Genomic DNA, 19,754 nt, shown 5'->3' with positions numbered 1-19,754 from the left:
AGTAACAGTGGAAACAAAGCAATCTAAAATAATGCCTGTCCTGTGAGCGGGACATTTAAGTAAATGACATTTTAGATAAACTGTATAATGTTTGATAATGGTACAGCTTAAAGCCAAACTGTTAACATTTATGATGCTTACGCCTGCATTTTTATTTTTTCATTTGTTTTACGGGAAATTTTTCAAAAAAATTGAGTCGGGGTGGATAAATAAAAATAAAAATAAAAGCATGAAAAGTGAGCAGTCGACCAAAAAATAAAAACAAAACTGTCTAAACCGATTTTTTTTTTGTTGTTGAAAATTTAAAATTCAGCCAATTTAACCTTATGTATACTTGCATACACCTTAAAGTGTTTTATATATCTCATTACACTGTTGTAGAAGCTTTTTATAATAATAGTAAACATATTTATATATATATTTATAGGTAAAAGCACCTTTCGTATGTATTATACTATGTTGTTTTAATAAAGACTATTAAACACGCCAGGTGTGTAGTATATTATAGTGATCGTAGAACGTGTGTTGAGTGTATATCATATGTATATTTATAACAAATATAGCATGAATTTGACTTAAATAAAAAAAGACTTGAAAACTTTTTACATTATTTAATAGCTTTAACAACCAATTTTGTAACTTTCATCCATGGGTGGAATATGCACACTAGAAATACTCTTGAACCCTTTCCCACTTAAAGGCAAAGTTAAAATTGATATGTGCAAACAGCATTAAACCAAAACAGCCTGCGAGTAACTCGCAGTCAGTTCAGGTTTTATGCTGTTTGCTGCTCATCAGTATCAAAGAGATGGAAATGAAGCATTAAAAATTTAAATCTAGTAAGAAAGGTCTTTGATTAAATTTTACTATCTAAGAGACAGCAATTGCGTGAAAATACGTATCTAAGTGGTAGAGGGGTTAATATACAACAGACTTGCTTTATATCATGATAATTTGTATCAATCATGAGAAAAAAATGAGCCACGTAACAGGAACATGGACCTTAGGGCGATTGCTACAATTTTTGCTCCAAAAGAGCAGTCTGATCAGGATCCAAACTGTTCAACATTCAGTCAGTACTACTAAAGATGTTAAGCGAACACTTTGGATCCTGATTAGACTGCGCTTGAATTTATCTTGATCAAAACTTTGTGAAGTGAAAGTTCTAGTACATAAAGTGTGAATATTTCATTTAAGAAAACGAGAGTTATAGACTTATAAAAACATGTGCTGCATTTCATTTTATATTCAGAGAGAGTTATAGTGTTTATATATATGTAAAGTGAACACATAATATATAATGTTCATATCCATTCATATCCATGATCAAGACAAATATCAATATAATAATGGCTTAAAGAACATACATATTAATTTCACTATGTCCTAAATTAACAAAACAATGAAAACACAATGATTTACAAGGAACTCAATATTAGATACCATATAACAGTTTGCGTTGCAAGCGTGCTTCCACCTATATCTCCAACATATAAACATCTCTGAATTGGTAACATTAAATAACACAACTTGAAATACAAATGCTATAAATATAGACAATTCATTTTTTGAAAACAACATGTTTGATGACAACAATACATCCCACAAAAAAATCAAAGTCGAAATGTATTTAACGTTTGTATTTGTAAATGTCAGTCAACAAGACTGCAAAAATGATCCTAGAAAAAGGAAGAGAGTAAAAGGTTGGACATTAATTGCATGCACATGTGTAATTATTTCACAACTTGTTTGATTGGCAACATATACTATTTTTTAATGTTATGAATAATAAGATAAAATGAAACAAGTGATGTGTTTTTCAGAAACACAATGCCCCTAATGCGCCTCTTTGATTTTATTTTTGACCTTTGACCAGGAAGGATGACCTTGACTTTGACCTTTTACCGCTCAAAATGTGCAGCTCCATGAGATAAACATGCATGCTAAATATCAAGTTGCTATGTTCAATATTTCACAAGTTATCGCAAAATTTTAACCAAGGTTAAAGTTTTGGGACTGAATGACAGAATGACAGACAGACAGACAGACAGACAGACAGACAGACAGACAGACAGACAGACAGACAGACAGACAGACAGACAGACAGACATACAGACAGACAGACAGACAGACAGACAGACAGACAGACAGACAGACAGACAGACAGACAGACAGACAGACAGACAGACAGACAGACAGACAGACAGACAGGCAGACAGACAGACAGACAGACAGACAGACCAAAAACAATATGCCCCCAATCATTCGATCCGGGGGCATAAAAATGTTACCGGAAATTATTATCGTGATATATAACGATCTTTTTATAAAAAGGGTTGAAGATTGGGACAGGCAGGGGAGGCCCTGACTATCCCATTCTTGTAGACCCCTTTTGTAAACAATCATAAGGTTTAATAATATAACTAATTATATCAATGAATAAAATACAAACAACAGTCAATGACGGCCTTCAGACAATCAATTCTTATTTAACAAGAATGGGTAATGAAATATGAAACATCCATCCTTCATGGTATAATGAGGGTCCTTCATGGTATATTGTTTGTTTTTTTGTCAGCCACCTTATCTTTTACCACGGGGACATATTTGATGTTGAATATCTGTAGTAAAATGACCATGTATACATATAGCTGAAATTTTATAAATAAAAACAAGAAATGAGACCATGCAACGAAATTAAATTTTTAACTCTGTTCAAATGAAATAAGTTGAATTTAATTGAGTTTGAAAGTATGGTCTGCATATATATATAAGATACCTTAACACAAATTTTAATCTTACTCAAAATAGAAACCGTTTTTCAATTTTTGGTAACAATAACCTTGACCAAACCAGTCCAAAATGCAATCCCACTTATTAAACCACAATACCTCCATCTGAAGTTAAGTTATTGTGCAGAAACTATTTTCCCAATTTAAGTAACAATGACCCAACTGGCCCAAAATGCAATTCCTGGCTAGGCAACTGTTGTTGGCCGAAAACCTCAACTTAATGTCTTAGTACAAAACGTACAATAAGGGGCATACTTTTGCCAAATGGCAGGTTTGATATATATCACAGGCCTGTGAGTGTTTCTTATCATGGTGATCTCGAAAACATGTATGGAGTTAATGAATAATAATAAGCATGTTTATTTGCTACTGTGTCAAGAAAAATAATTAAAACTTTCTTGTGACTTTGACGGACATACGAACTTCCGGACCTTATGTTATTTTCTTCAGAAGCTGTGTTGCATATTATTTTTCTAAATTAAGAATATATATGGGTGGGTGGGGAATGGTATTATTGATGCAACTTCCTGTGGTTCAGTCCTCATGCTCATTATAAAGAAACCCAACGTAGTAATTCTTGGACATTTTCGGGATGTTGAATTTTATCTATGCAAATTTTACAGGATCTACATTTTAATAAATACGCATATTTATTAAACCTACCCAAAACTTTTTAACACATCCAAATGGTGTTCTGAAGAATAACTTGTTCTAATTGAAATTGTTTCTACTCCGTTTTTAATTAATTTGATATTAACATGCTACATTTGTCTCGTTGTTGTAAATGTCCGCCATTTCGGAAATGCAATATCAAAATGATTTGTTAAATACTCACCGCTTTGCTAATAGCGTGATGTATTGGCTGCAATAGCCATGAAAATCGCTGACGCTTTACAAGTCGACTTGGCACAACGAAACAACCCGTGTTATAAACAATTTTTGAACAACACTTTCGGAAATCTGCGCATTTTTTATTTTTCTAGTTTTGGATAAAATACCAGGTCGGCGTAAAATAAACGAAAGTGACTTTCATTTTTATTTGTATTTGTCGAAATATAGGGTCGGGCGCTCCCGTAAAACAAATAATAAAAAAATTCTTGCTTTAATGTGTTTCTGTGAGTAAATGTTCTATTACAGCGGAATCCAAGAGATACCAAATGGCATCTGTAGATATGCAATCCAGTCGGGTATATTGTGGACTCTTAATATAACATAATGATCTCTATTTAGTACATACACGAGTGTCTTTGTACTTCAGAGAAAAGTAAACCAACATCTTAAACTATCATAAAACTAGGGTCGATTGTTATTATACGAGTAAGCCGATCGCACGGACGAGCTTGCAAACACTATAGAAGACAAGGTTGAGCTGGCTGATATGATCTAAGGATTGCTTTTGTTTATGGTCGATGAGCTTTAGAAAGTGGTAATAATACCCGAGGATGTAGTGTACAAATCGATGCGTAATAGCATAGTATTTAAAAATATTTCAGAGGACTAGACTTCCGGTTGCGTCCAATCCGATATGTCGGAGAAAATGCCGAGGGAGCACCTGAAAACAGCTGAGAAGCTGACGAAACAAATGTCCATGCAATTAAGTTTGATTGAGTGCATATGATACTTGGGAATTCAACGTCCGGAAAAACGCGCTACATAGGTGCTTAGTTGACATTGTTTCCAGGACCGTTAAGGTGTGATCAAGAAGTTGAAGGCGCTTACGGGTCCATGTTTGAACAATTTTATAAAATGTAAGTGGAGTTTTGTCAGAAGCAAGTAACACGAATGAATAAAGTCATAGAACAGGACCAGCGTGCCATTTTTGTACATGCTACTATCAACGTAGATGGCTTGACGGTGGGACGCAATGATCATGTTGATGTTCAGCTATCATTGAATTTGTCCATTTATATTTTCAAATAGGAATTGAAATCATTGTATACTATATACATTATTTTATTAACTTGAGTTTAATCAAACTTAGTCAGTACAGTAGTATTCGCAAAATAACATGTAAGTACAACATACACATGTATGTCCGTGCATGACGTTATAGGTTAATTTATAATCGTTCTAAACTACATGAAGGGCGAGCTCATGTACAGAGACCTGCCCATGAGATATCGAGGTCGCCGAGAGTTTCAACCTAGGCTCTTTCGCAAATGCAATCTTCGAAAGCGGCAACTAACCGGATGTGTTGAAATGGATGGTCGGCAATAAGAGTCTGGAGCAAGTCTTCCTGCATTTACCGATAAGAAGAAGAGCGTGTTCCATTTAGGATTAATGTAGAATGTTTAACATAAATACCATCCGTAGTAAAACAGTTATGTATTGATATTTGAATGATTATATTTCGTAAATTTTAAAAAAGAATACTGTCGCCGTTAACGGGTCTTCAAAAATTAGTTTAGGGTTATTCTTCACGCAGCTTATCTGTTTTCAATACTGATACTTTAGATATAATGTTGCATTTTAAAATATTAAGTTCCTACCAGGCAGGTACAAGTGAAAACGATTTGTCCACGAGTATTTTGTATTACTTGCCGTTGTGCATAAGCCCCTATGTTATAGAAAAAATGTAATTCTTATAAAATTGCACAAATGCTCAAAGTTTAAAGCTTTGTACATGTATCTACATAATTCAAGCTATACACATTACAAAGGACTTAACATCGCATAATTCAATATACCAATATATATATATTAGATAAATAAAAATGAGACCGCTGAAAGTGGTTTTGTTGTTACCAAACCGCACGTGACATAACTATTTCTTCTTGTTTCTCTTGCGTGAGCGCAAGTTAGTGTATTTCTTTTTAAGTAAACCTAAACGTGCATACACGTTATGAAATAACATTATCGCAACGATCTTTTAACGATTTTGTATTTTACACCGTTACTTTAGTAAGCTGATAATTTTAGACAAAGACCCTAGATAAATTAAAGTGCCAAACTCGCTCTGAACTAGGAGATGTATAGTTCAGGAAGTTGATAAACTGCATTCAAAATGTTGCAAAAAAACAGGAATAATTACGTGACAAACAAGATGGCGACGTCCATGCCGAATCATTTTTTTTTCGCCGTTTTGTAACATTTATTACTTGTATTGATGTTTAAATGCCGCTCATATGTCAGAAATATCATCAAAAAAAAAGATAAGCGTTTATTTCGTATTTATATGCGATCTTTATCTCGACCTAACTTGCAGCAAACTTTCTTAGCGGGATCTGTAATTGTGTGATCCGCTAAGAAATTTCAAAGCGAGTAAATTTGATGTATAGAGCAAACATTAAATAAACGATGACAACTTTCTTGACAATATGGCTTGGAAGCGATTGGCATTTAAAAATCAATACAAGTAATGAAGGTTAAACGGCGCAAATTACCTGTCTCGACATGGACGTCGCCATCTTATATGTAACGTGATTACCCTGTTCTGAAAACTATATTAATGGTGCGTCTATGGAGTTCAAACTCTGATGTATTGTGTAAATTAGGGCGACTTCATATGTCAATTACATACACACAACTTAGCTTAAACTTTGGATTGAAATTAAGCAGGGCCCTGATTGATTATTTCCGATGTATACATAATGCTTTGAAAAGTATTACTGCGTTGCTTAGTTTGTAAAACTGTTTTTATTTGTATTCCTGTAGTACCTTGGCCATCTGTATGTATGGGAATGGTCAAGGGCTTTTTGCCAATTTCCCATTACAAAACATAACAATTAAATTTGTTACTAGTATTTTGTTTAAATGAAACAGAAATTAATATGAAAAAACAAAAAAACAAATACACATTGAGTATATAACAAAAAGGTGCTGATAACAAACTGCATAGCAACAATTGTTTTCTGTAAAAATCTTCGGACAGTTTTAAAAAGGCTTAATATAAACTTATGATAATAAATAGTCGGTTTGAAATCCTGAATTATTTTTTTAAGGTTATGCTTGTATTTTAATGGTTAAAATAAGTTGTTTGGTTTCCAAGAGTTAAAACGACCAATCATCTCACTTATGGGTGTCCCATGGCTTAAACGAATAATGTTTTGATGTGTAATTTTCTTGTAATTCAATTAATTTTCAAACAAATTGAAACATTTTAAATTGTTCTCAAATATCATAACTAAATCATACACATGTTCACAAATTGTTTTCAGTTAAAAAACTTAATTTCGGACAGCTTTAAAAATGCTTTAAATACATACGTGATCATGCGTGTCGTTTTCTAAACGCTGAAATTATTTGAAACGTAATTATGTTGTTGTTTTTTTCAAGTAAAAATATCAGGATCCAGTATCAACGGGGTTTTCAGGGGTTTACAAACGGGCTTGACAGAATGTAAACACACCGTTAAGAATTTTAATTTTGCAAATATCTCAAGTTATTAAATTACATTTGCATTAATCTTTAGTGCATAAAAACAGTTGTACTTGCAGTTTGTTCCGATTTCTTCAGGTTGAATAATAATCATTGAATACGTATGAAATCGGCGATAAAATTTTACGTTGCGCGTGAAGCATAGCCGTGTAGTGTTTTTGAACAAGAACACAGGCTTATTAAATCAAGCAACTCCGATGCATTTAACATTGCAATAAGGAGCATACAAATCTGTCTTTTATGCACTAGTTGAAATTCTTAAGTAAAGTTTTAATAAGTTTTTTTTAAATTAAAGCACCACTTACCGTTGTGTTTACATCCATTAATGTTAAATCGGGATCCCTGCAAACTCACGTGATACTGCACCCAAACGTAATGTTTTCCAGTGGCTTTAAATAACCATGATAATGTATGTGGTTTTCTCAAGCAATGATCTGATATGTGGTTTTCTCTAGTCTAAATATAGCAATGATCTGATCTGTGGTTTCCCATGGTTAGGCTACCTATGATCTCACTTGTGGGGTTGTGTATGACTTTTTTTCATTGACGATAACTGTTAAGTCTATAGAAAATAATTTCTTGAACATCTAAATTATTGATTCCCAAAATTGTTCTGTTGAAATTTAATAATGTTATTCATTCCATTTCACTTTTTATTTGGTATTCTTATACATAATGTAAAATCGGCGGTAACTAATGTATACGTTTGTTTCAGACATTGCACACCTAAGACATATAACATTTAAATAAATAACATATTTTGCAGCAGACCATTTGCTTTGATTTCCCAGATATGAATATAAAACAGCTTTTTAACAACTTTAAAAAAAAATGCGATGGTATTAGGTAAAGGATAATATTTTGTTGGAACCAAAATATGATTAAAGTATCTGCAAAAATAGAAAACAACACGTACATTTATGGTCACCATAACGAACGGGCATCTGTCTTATATCATTCGAATATATATGTTAAATGTTTTTATTAATACAAAAGTATGTCATCATATGTTTGTGCGAACAGTAATAAAGCATAGATATTGTATGTATTTTCGTTTATATACTGTAACGCTCAATTAAACATTCATACAACTTCGACAAATAACAATATTAAAACGACACAGATGCCGTTCTCTATAATATTTACGTATTGACGATTTAAATGTAATTTTGACCGGAAAAACAAAACACCTCATTCTACGCATTTACGTACAGAAGATTATAGTCTACCCGTCTTTACCGTTGTGGAGTCTGTTTGACTTATCTTGCTCCCACCTGATCTGGATTAAAACTAAACTGCTTTAATGTGATATTTTCATTACAACCAGTAGATGATGTATCTTTTTTGAAAGAATACAAATTGCCTATTGTTTACTTTGTATTTGGTGCAAAAAGATACAAAACTGATGTTCAATATTCTGAAGTCCACAAAAAATCACTCCTCGATCTCTTAAATCTAACTCATCTGCGCCTTTTGTGTATCACATGATGTTTTATTTTAATTCATTTGCGTCATGTGTGTATCGCCTTGGTTTTTCTTAGCTCGTGATACCATTTCTGGAGAAACGTCTATTAGCCTCTATTACAGATAACTTTATAAGTTTTATTTGTCATTTATATAATATTCACATTAATCACAACTATTGTGATTCCTTTTTTTCAATATGAATGTGTTCCACAATCACTTGACCTTTTCCAGGAAATATACTGACGTCGTAGATTTTTAAAAACACTTTTATAATCAGATCGCACAAACTGTAGCATAGATAAACGTGTGCAGGACTCTTACGTTGACAATTTCAATTTATGTAATCATCAGGTAGAGAAATATAAATGTTGATTAAATGTATGTTAAATAAGTGTATTACATGTATATAGGATTTGTCCCTTCACATGTGTCTTTTTCATTCCTTGATGCATATATGTTTTCCTGGATGCGTCCAACACTTCAATAATCGGTGCTGTCAAACATGTTTTGTCGAATCAAACATTTCTAGTTGACAGGTTGGTTATTGTAATATATTGCATAACAACTTATATTTAGACTTTTTAAATAATTGTTTAAATTTACATGTTTATGAATGAAATAGGTAACAATTGATTCAATTAAAATCGGTTTGGTGTCTAGAGTACATTCATATTGATATTGTAAAAACATGTATTGATATGAATTACATTGATAACAATGAGTAATGTCGGTATACAATGCATGTTGCACAGGGATATTTTTTATTTCTACGGTAGATCCTTCATCAAATGCATAGTCATTTATGTATCGATTAAAACCGATATATGCACGTATACCGTTTGTGCCCAATACCTATATTGGGTATGGTCATAATCAAATTCGGTAAAGGTTATATGTCCTTTGCATGAACAGCTCATATAAGGTTTCCCAAAATAAGACATCTTAAAATTAAAACGTGATATTTTTATATAAATATTCATTTTTAAGAAACGCGATCAATAATCGGGATTTCACTTGGTTATCCTGTTTGGATTTTGAAAGTACAACGCTCATATAATCACAAAAAGAGTTTGATTGAAAATGAACACATTTACAATTTTAAATTCAGTTCTTGCCTGACGGAATTCGTTTTTGATACACCATACAATACTACAATTATTATAAAATCGTATTACTGATAGATTTGGTTAATAATTTAGCTCTCATACCAAATATCAATAAAGTCAGTTTCTCCCGAACGACGACTATTTAAGTGTGACTATTTCAGCAAAACATATCGCTGAACAAGGCGATGAATGAAATACAAAATTGCGTATGCATAAAGTGAACTTTCAGCTGCGCCAGCAGGAGAAAAACAGTTGTTTAAACATGCGGTCCTTAATTTATGGCAAGGAACCTATTGCTAAAATGTGTGGCCATTTAATCCTTTAAAGACTTTGAACACAAAAATGAATACAACTAATGTCATCCATTTGAAAATTTAATTGGTGGAAATTACCGGTTTTAAGAACCTCGAAACTACTAACTTGGCCAAGAAATTATAACAACATGGCGATATGATAAATAACCGAAATTCCAAATGTTATATTCTCTTATTTTTGAACAGTTATGATAGTACGTGAATCAATTATAAACGCTGATCGATTCAAACCGATAATGTACTAAAAGCCGGCGTGGCCATTTTCCTCAGTTGAATTACGTCAAATTTATATGTGTAGATAATTAGTCTCTAAACCGGAAAATAAGGTTTCCCAAATGTCAAGATGCTGGAATGAAAAGTGGTATTTTAAGCTTAGCATTCTTGTTCAAGGTTAATAAAAGACACTCAATCGCTAATCAATGCTCTAGTGTGCTTGGAATTTAAATAAATAACACGAATAAAGTCACACACATACTTACATTGATATAGCTAATAACAATTTTGTTTTCAAATCTCGGTGGGAAAAGTCAAATCAAGAGCGTTTTCTATATCTTGTTAATTATTTCGTAAATTTATTAAATCATCTTATTCCGGCGATGACCATCTCATTTCGTCGAGGCACTCGAAGTATTGTACTCTTAATTTAGTGAGCGAGTCTGTGAATATGCAACGTAACAAATTTGTAATATTGTCCAGATTTTGATAAATTGCAGAGAGAACGAATCTTTTCTCATTTTCCTCCATTATTGCGAAGTTTTAACTTTATTCCTGTATGATTAATGTCAATTGATGTATTTGGAGCACACTTATAAACACATTTCTGGATTCAAATGACAAGTCATGCGCGTGTAAGAGAACTGAGATATTTCAGATACGCAACCCCGTCAGTTTGGATGTACGAACGTTTCCTTTTTACGATAAAAAATAACGAAATATTATTATGTATACATAATACTTTAATTACGTTTACATACATTTATACACCAACCCATTAAAGGCATTGTCAAAATGGTAATTTGTTAAAAAAGAATGTTTTGAAAAAAAACGAAACTATATGGATATTAAAAAATACCTGAAACGATCGTACGTTCTTAAAAGTTTTGAGAGATTTGAGTGTTAAATGAAGTGCAACTATAGGACATCTTAAAAAATTACGAATTCATGATTGCAGTGCATTTTGTTTATTTTTCACAAATACGTAGTGCACGTTTTCTGAGCGAATCAAAATTGTTATGATATAATACTTAAACGCATCAGCATTTCAAACCAAAAACTCTATATTGAATCGTGTTGGTTTTATATGGACAATTATGTTGCTTCAAACAATCAAATGTGGACAAGACTTAAAAAACATTTCTCATAAACAAAAGTTACCAACAATACTGTTGCAGTGTTTATTTACAATGTTCATCCATCACACAATTTTTTTATTTTTTTTGTCAATGTTTAATATACAATCGGATGTAAGTAAAAAAGATGTGTTACTTGTATATATTTTATTCATTGTATCCATATAACCTTTTCATAAATGAAGTGTGTTCTGTGAAATGATTAAGATACATGTGCACATATATTTGAAAATAGGAGTTAACATTAAACTGTATTAATCCGGACATCCTTATATGACGAAATATACGAACATAGCTCAAGGCAAATTCACTGCACCACTACAAAAAGTCGTTCATCATAATAACATCAAGACCAATAGTGTTTGCCACTTTCGAGTGGCTAAGAACGATAGCTGAGTAGCACACTGAAACTCGAATGTCAGTAGCTTTTAACAATAGGATTGGCATGGCAAAAGAGTTGGTTCGTATCGGGAAGCAGCATGTATTCAATTTCAAATATTTCATTCCATTTGTTTTCAAAGCGGACGTGTGGCAAATTGCTGACGTCACTCTCCGTTACGTTGACACATGCAACGTCGGGATGGCAGCACAAGTCCTTTAAAAGCATTCCACGTGACGGAATCAGAGACTCGTCGTGAACAATAGGTTTCCAGCAGTCGTATGTTACACAAAGATCACTTCCATATTCAGAGTTATCATTTCCGGGTCCAAAAACGCCGGTACAGGTCCCTACTACCAACATACCGACGGGATTGTTAGCAAGCCCTTGTGAAATAACACCCATAGATTAAAACACGCAACATGTAATTAGGTTGCGTTGTCTGATATTTACATCAAAAGACCGATAATACGTTTTTTCCTTTTCTTTTTATAAAAAACATTATTGTAACGAATGCCCCTTAGATTTATATAATTTTAATATTTTTTCAAACGGCTTGCACTAGCATTTAATACATTTTGTAGTGTATACCATGTTAAGTCGAAAAAAATGAAAATTATTGTTAACGATGAGACAGATAGCCCCATAAGAAGAGAAACTTCTATTTAATATAGATTACGTGGTGTTTAAGCGCAACAAAACGTTATGCAAAACTCGATTCCATCTCAAACACTAATAATACGAGCATTTGTGATTCATTTGTATTTTATCGTATTATAACCTGCAATAGCTCCCGTTGACATCCCAGTCGCCGTAGAGGCACCCAATGCCTTTGTCGCGGAGGCAGCAGAGAACAGGAGTTTTCCGCCGGTCATTATTCCGCCGATAGCTGATCCGACAGCCGCCGGTACAAAGACAGAAGCGGTGCCGACGACAACTTTACACGAGGCAAGGGTAACTATGGTCATCGCCGAGGATCACGCGGAGTCAAAGCGAACTGAAAGTATCAAAGGTATAATGTCTAGTGTCCGCAAACAAGCAACACCTTAAAGATACGCGCACGGGCCGACCTGGTCAATATCAATTGTTTTCCACGATACGTTGAATTTTCTTAATCGCTCGTTCAGCTTCAAATGTCAGCTATGTTCATTTAAAAATGATCGTTAAATTATCATAGCGCAGCTAAACTGCTTTCTTAAAATAATTGTTCGCTAGTTTGTTATATATAATTTCAGGTAAAGAACTGCACAAAGGCAACGATCGTTTCTATTATTGCTTGGTGAGGAAATGTATAATATGAAACAATAATGACCAAGGGGCGCCCCAGAGTTTGCAATGGGGCCATGCATATTTGAGATGAGATTTACCGTATTGTCATAAGAGTTGTTCATTATCAATATGAATTTATTTGGTGTAGAAATTAAGAAGTCAATGCAAAATAACCTTAAAAATTAGCGAAAATCTCTGACACGGCCCCACTCCAATGCCCATAACTTTTGACCCAGTGGTAAGATCAAAATTCAAAATGTGCACTGTCGCACATATGCTCAAAACTACCATTTGTGTAAGTTTCAAGGTTCTAGTGATAATAGTGTAGAAGGAGATAGTGGCTAGAACGGATGGACGGACGGACAAACGGCGGAGATAACCACATAATAGATTTCAAAACTCTAAACGCGGACCCTTAGTTCAAGGTCAACGTCACATGGGTCAAAATTGTTATGCGCATGGAAATGTATTGTCCAAATACACATGCGTACCAAATATGAAAGCAATATCTGAAGGGACAAAGACGTTTTGAGGTTTTTTTGAAACGCGGTCGCAGATTTAGAAACCTGAACGCGGACCCAAAGTTCAACAAGTTATTGCGCATGGAAAGGCTGTGTCCAGAAACACATGCGTACCACATATGAAAGCAATATCTGAAGGGACACAGTACATATGAGCCTTTTTTGAATCGCGGTCGAAGATTTCGAAACCTGAACGCTGACCTCAAGTTCAAGGTCAAGGTCACATGGGTCAAAATGTGTATGCGCATGAAAAGGTGTTGTCCAGATACACATGCAAACCAAATATGAAATCAATATCTGAAGGGACATAGTATTTATAAGCCTTTTTCGAATCGTTGTCGCAGATTTTGAAACCTGAACGCTGGCCTAAAGTTCAAGGTCAAGGTCACAGGTACAAAAATTTCATGTGCATGGAAAGGTGTTGTCTAGATACACATGCATACCAAATATGAAAACAATATCTGAAGGGAGTACTTATGAGCCTTTTTTGAATCGCGGTCGCAGGAAAATCTCTGACCCGGCCCCACCATGACCCCCATAACTTTTGACCCAGGGGTCAAATCAAAATTCCAAATAGTGCACCGTCGCACATATGCTCATAGCTACCAAGTGTGAAAGTTTCAAGGTTCTAGTGCTAATCGTGTAGGAGGAGATAGTGGCCAGTGCGGACGGACGGCGGAGATAACCACATCATCCCCACTATTTCTTTGAAAAGCGTGGAGATAAAAAAACTGGTAATGTTATACAGCATCTGTTTATGTGAATACTACAAATTAGTTAGAATTACAATAGTAGTGTTTTGTAGACAGTTTCTAAGCATGTAATTTGAATTATAAACACCATCCATACAACTGCATGTATTGTGTATACGGATGCTTATATAATAAATAAGACGTTGGACGCAAATTGTAAGACGCGTTTGCTACATTTTGGAATTCGAATCTGAGACAATATTGCAATATAATAAAAATCAGATTAGTGTTGTCGACCAGAACCCTACTAGTACTTTTATTTACCTTGAGACAAATTAGACTGTATCCGAAATGATTACACATAAACTAAACACTGGTGTGTGCTGAATTTATTATTCCTACTGACGAAGGAATTTCAAACAAATCACATTCGGAATTCCAGTGTGCATTTACGACTTAAAAAAAGCCTTGTCGGGATCCCAGGTATGAGATACTTCTTTTACATTAAATTGTCTCGTCTGTTCATATAGAACATACAAACAGGATTCACCTTACCAAAGAAGGACTTCAAACCTATAAGATAAGCACTTACTAATTCTATATAACTTAAATGGCAATAAACGTTGTCACTGTATTCAAAAAATGAACAGTAAATATTGTCGACATTACGTGCTATAGCTTAATTTGATAAAACTTTATGTTGTCAAGTTTTTACCGATAGGTGTTTAGACTAAAAAAAGGGAATTGCTCCCCTAGCGTCGCCGAAAAGTTTTCTAAAAATGGCTTCAAATTGGAGTTTATGTCAAATTATTTTAAATTTAGATTATTTTAGACCATCTTTTCCGATTTTTAAACAAAAAAGTATTGTGCAATAAAACGAAGGGTTGCCTAACAATAAAGAAAATCCAATTATATAGGTATATACACTGATTTCTGTTAAAATCCGAACGTTTCAACTACAGCAAAACGGAATTGTATCGTTATGACGAATCCGTAAAAAATGAGAAAACTGTGGATACGTGCAGATCTGCTTTCTCTCGCTAGCTTAACCTGAAAATGATACATCGATTTAATTTATATTAGTATAGGTCAAATAATCCGTGGTAAATGATCATGTTCCCATCGTGCACAATGTGTAAAAGCTATCTATAAACAATGCATATCCAGTTAAGCGAGCATGTCTCTGTGTGTTCTGTTTAAACTGGTTTTCCACTTAGTACGAATAAAGATGACCAAAACTTATGAGTTATTTTATATCAAAGTGGCTCTCATGTGTTTACAAAATGTAAATGTTCATTTGTCAAATTGCAAATAAAAGTAAACAGTTGTTTTTACCAAGAGATTAGTTGGGTTTTGAAAATGTTTGACGAAGATCTAACGCTTTATCCAACAATATCCATCACGAAGTCACTACAAATTTCTTTGTCGATTCGCTTTTATGCTTTTCACGGAACATGCGTGCTAACCAAAAAAGTATTTGTTTTTAAAATCACCATGATTTGTAGGAACGTATTTGATACTGTTTATTTGTTCATTAAACGATCATCAATATTGCTTTTCAAACCAAATTTAGGCATCGATGACTAAAAAGGTTTTAAAGGTATAGTTACCGCACGTAATACCAAACTATACTTAACACGACGCACGGTTAGTCTTTATGTTATGTCAATCTTTTGCGAAGAAATTGCAACATAGTTATTTTACGTATTTGTATCATATTCCTGCCGCAACTATTCACAACGTCATGATAGTTGATTCATATATCATTTTTGTACTACATGATTATTTTTTTATTATTATTCATTATAACTATCAACCATGTAAACTTCGTTCATAAATGAACAAAATAATACGGATTTGCATTAAAATAACAAAACGTCACAGATTTTACCTTTGGATGCAGTGTCTATCAAACCTCGTCGCAGAGGTAAACGTGTTTCCAAGCTGAACCCTATCATATCAGTGTCACCATTATACACCAAGTGAAGATAGTGGATTAAAATATAATGTAATTTTATATAATTAAGTCCTAATGAAATAAAACTTACTCTGGTATTTTACCATTGAATGTAGTTAACCTGCATGGGGGAGGGGTACACACTGCATTAAGTTAAATGTCAACAGTGAATGTGAATGTCTACCAAAGCAAAGATAACGCTTTGAGGATATTGCCATGATAGGTCAGTATATAATTGTACACGTCATATCGGTATTGAACGGAAAGCTGATTCTTCCGTATCACAGACATTGCAAACGGAGAAACTGTGTTGTCGCTTTTATAAATATATATCATACCGTTTAGAGGGTTTTTCAAGGTAGTATCAACATATACGCAACGTTTTACAATACAATTTCAGGTTGAATACACTTAGTATTGCCCACTATGGGGTATGATATGTTTATACCTTCTTAATTGTTCTGATCTAAAAATAGAAAAAACGAAAACCAAAATTGAACAAATGTTAACTTTAAATAAGCTTAAAAAATCCGTACATGCGTACGTACATTACTTATTTTTACTTATTGTATTCACGAGAAGCAATTTCAATACGCTTTTGAGATATTGCATACTGAGCAGGGCGTGCTCCTTTCATACAAAAAACGTCCTTGCCAGAAATACGATTTCTTTTTTAAATGTTCATAACTTTTTAAGCGTATGTGTTCGTTAAACATATAGTCAAATATAAATTTTGCTTTCCAAATCAATATTAGACATCGCTTATACAACTGGTTTTGTAGGTACTAAATAACAAAGTATTCCGACACAGTTCCATTATAATTGAAAGCCCCTGAGCCATTCTTTATGCTGATTTACTATTGCTAACTGAATATTGCCAAATACAATTTGCTGATTGCAGATGGTTATTTGCTGGTTGACATTGATGGTTGCTAACTGGAATATAGCAGTTGATAATTAACAAATGAACTGTATTTTACTGATGGACATTTGCTAATTGCGAGTTGCCACATGTCAGTTGTTATTAGGCAAGTGCTTGTGGTAGTTTATTTGTTAATTAGAAATCAGCAACCGGCCGGTAGTAATCGGCAATTAGCAATTAGCAATTGGTATACAGCCACTGGCATGAATAACTGGCCTTCAGTACAATCCTATGTAATGATGCCAATCCGGTAAAACACATTGTGCCGATTTCGACAATGAGTAGGGTTTTGTTTTTTTAGATTAAGCCACATCGCGTTGATTTTTCTAAATATATTACTTTTTATCCGTAATTTATATTTCATCATGTGTCGCATGATACGTTTTGGTACTTATTTTGCCTTGTTAATTACTTATAGGAAGCCCTGACTGTCTTATTTTATACTCTTAATATAATGACGAAAGTACACAAAATAAATATGTTTTCACGTTATATAAGATAATATCGACATGATATATTGTCTAGATTAATCAATATAAGGACTTCTTTGATAAAATATATTGACAAATGCACATTATATAAGTACAGACGGAATTCATATAAGGTCACATCGGCATGATCTATTAACACGTGGAATTAATATATGGATGGTGTGACATAATATATTAACACCACATGACGACTAAAAGATAGAAAACATGCATTTTCCAGGTAATAAAACGATTAAACTGTATTGACCGATTCGTTGATATGCAATTTGCTGATTGCAGATTGTTATTTGCTGATTGACATCGATAATTGCTAATTGGAATATATCAGTTGATAATTAACAAATGAACTGTTTTTTTTTACTGATGGACATTTGATAATTGCGAGTTGACACATGCCAGTTGCTATTAAGCAAGTTGCTTTGCTTGTGGTAGTTTATTTAATATTTAGAAATCAGCAACCGGCCTGAAGTAATCGGCAATTAGCGATTAGCAATTTGTAAACAGCCACTGGCATGAATAACTGGCCTTCATACAATCCTATGTAATGATGCCAATCCGGTAAAACATATTGTGTCGATTTCGACAATGAGTAGGTTTTTTTTTTATAGATTAAGCCACATCACGTTGATTTTTCTAATTATATTACTTTATATCAGTAGTTTATATTTCATGATGTGTTGCATGATACGTTTTGGAACTTATTTTGCCTTGTGTATTACTTAAAGGAAATCCTGACTGTCTTATTTTATACTCTTAATATAATTACGAAAGTGCACAACATAAATATTTGTTCACGTTATAACAGATAATATCGACATGATATAACTATATAAATACGCTTTTTTTGTTTAACAATATTGATACTTTTTGCCTTACAACTATATTTTTCAGATATCACAATGGTGGTTGGCACTGCTTTTGCGGTTGGAACTATAGTGACGTGTTGGGCGGCTGCTACTGCAGGAGCGGTTGCCGGTTCAGCGGCAGGACTTAGTGTCTCAGGCGTAGGTGGTGCCGTCGCTGCAGGAGGGTCTCTCGGGGCCATAGCTGGTGCAGCTTCTACCGTGTGGTCACAGGGGCCGTCGTCGGTGCCGTGGCAGGCGCATCAGCTGGATTAGCAGTTAGCGCGTCGGGTATTGGCGGTGCAGCAGTCACTTCGAATGTGGCCGGTGCAGCAGGCGCTTCGAGTATTTCCGGGGCAGTAGCTATATTATCGGGCCCTGTCGGCTGGCTTGTTCTTGGCGCTGAGGAAAACTGTGAGGGTGTTACGTATGATTGCTGGAAAGAAGTGGTTCACAATACTTCAAAGGAACGTTCCCAAGGGATGCTTCTCAAAGACTTGTTCAAATCGTTCAGCTTCTCCCAAACGTGTCCGAAATCCGCAGTTATCGTGTTTAACAGCCCCGTACATCGGACATCGAACATTATAGATATTCCCATGTAAACAATAACACAGCGAACATTTTCTTCGAAATGCAATAATCAGTCACGTAGACAACTATTTAAGGATTTAAGAATAAAGCCTTGTAAGGCAGACTACTTCTCGGCACCATATGTACATCTGCTGGTAGTTTTGTTTGCGGACTAGACAATACGAACCTGTTAACGAAGGGTATGTGATAATGAATATAATAACACGTATCGTTATAACGATACGATTAATAAACTGATGTTGTATTCATGAGGACTTATTGCTTGGAAATGTGAACGTCGTTTGTTATGTGCATTTTACTTATTATTGTCTATGTATCTAATTTGAAGTTATTTGATTTACTTGCTTGACACAATGGAGGTTTCAGATGTTCAGTACAATTGTCAATTATGTGATAAATGCATTAAAACGACAATTGCAATACAGTTTGTGGATTGTTCTGAAGAATGAATATTAATTTGTTATATATTTCGATTGGTTTTATGGTCAGTTAATATCTTGTTCTATGTGTTTAAAAAAACTTAAACCGACTCAACATGAGAACCTGTCTTACATACATTTGGAATGCAACATTTTGGACCTATAAAATGACATTTCTTGAGTCATATTTTTTTCAATTTCCATTCGTACTTATGCACAATTTATTTCTTCAGTGCAAACATAGAACACTTGAGCTCTAACATGCT

At 34.0% G+C, this 19,754-nt stretch overlaps 1 protein-coding gene across 5 annotated transcripts; it reads right to left on the bottom strand.

Moving 5' to 3' along the window:
• Positions 1-11,537: 11,537 nt before the first annotated feature.
• LOC127848807 (uncharacterized) lies at positions 11,538-16,412 on the bottom strand. 5 transcript variants are annotated; one of them, XM_052381439.1, is made up of 4 exons: positions 14,591-14,713; positions 12,757-12,781; positions 12,566-12,718; positions 11,538-12,170 (listed from the first exon to the last, which is right to left on the bottom strand). In XM_052381439.1, exons 1-4 carry the CDS (start codon positions 14,627-14,629, stop codon positions 11,824-11,826), a joined length of 564 nt encoding a protein of 187 aa, XP_052237399.1. In that variant the 5' UTR covers positions 14,630-14,713; the 3' UTR covers positions 11,538-11,823. The 5 variants fall into 5 exon arrangements, with proteins under 5 accessions (XP_052237399.1, XP_052237402.1, XP_052237403.1 ...); XM_052381442.1 differs by having other exon boundaries at positions 11,538-12,137; positions 14,591-14,648; XM_052381443.1 differs by having other exon boundaries at positions 11,538-12,134; positions 14,591-14,648.
• Positions 16,413-19,754: the final 3,342 nt, after the last annotated feature.

Source organism: Dreissena polymorpha, chromosome 10 (genome assembly GCF_020536995.1).
Source record: "Dreissena polymorpha isolate Duluth1 chromosome 10, UMN_Dpol_1.0, whole genome shotgun sequence".
NCBI classification, from domain to species: Eukaryota; Metazoa; Mollusca; class Bivalvia; order Myida; family Dreissenidae; genus Dreissena; species Dreissena polymorpha.
This window is presented reverse-complemented; position numbering and strand designations above follow the sequence as displayed.

Excerpts from the sequence above, each read along its gene's own strand:
- LOC127848807 (XM_052381439.1), bottom strand. The coding sequence starts at position 14,629 with ATGTGTAATCATTTCGGATACAGTCTAATTTGTCTCAAG. Across the intron at positions 12,782-14,590 it reads ACAGTCTAATTTGTCTCAAG|TTCGCTTTGACTCCGCGTGA; the intron begins GTAAATAAAAGT and ends TGATACTTTCAG. Across the intron at positions 12,719-12,756 it reads TTTGACTCCGCGTGATCCTC|TCGTCGGCACCGCTTCTGTC; the intron begins GGCGATGACCAT and ends CGTGTAAAGTTG.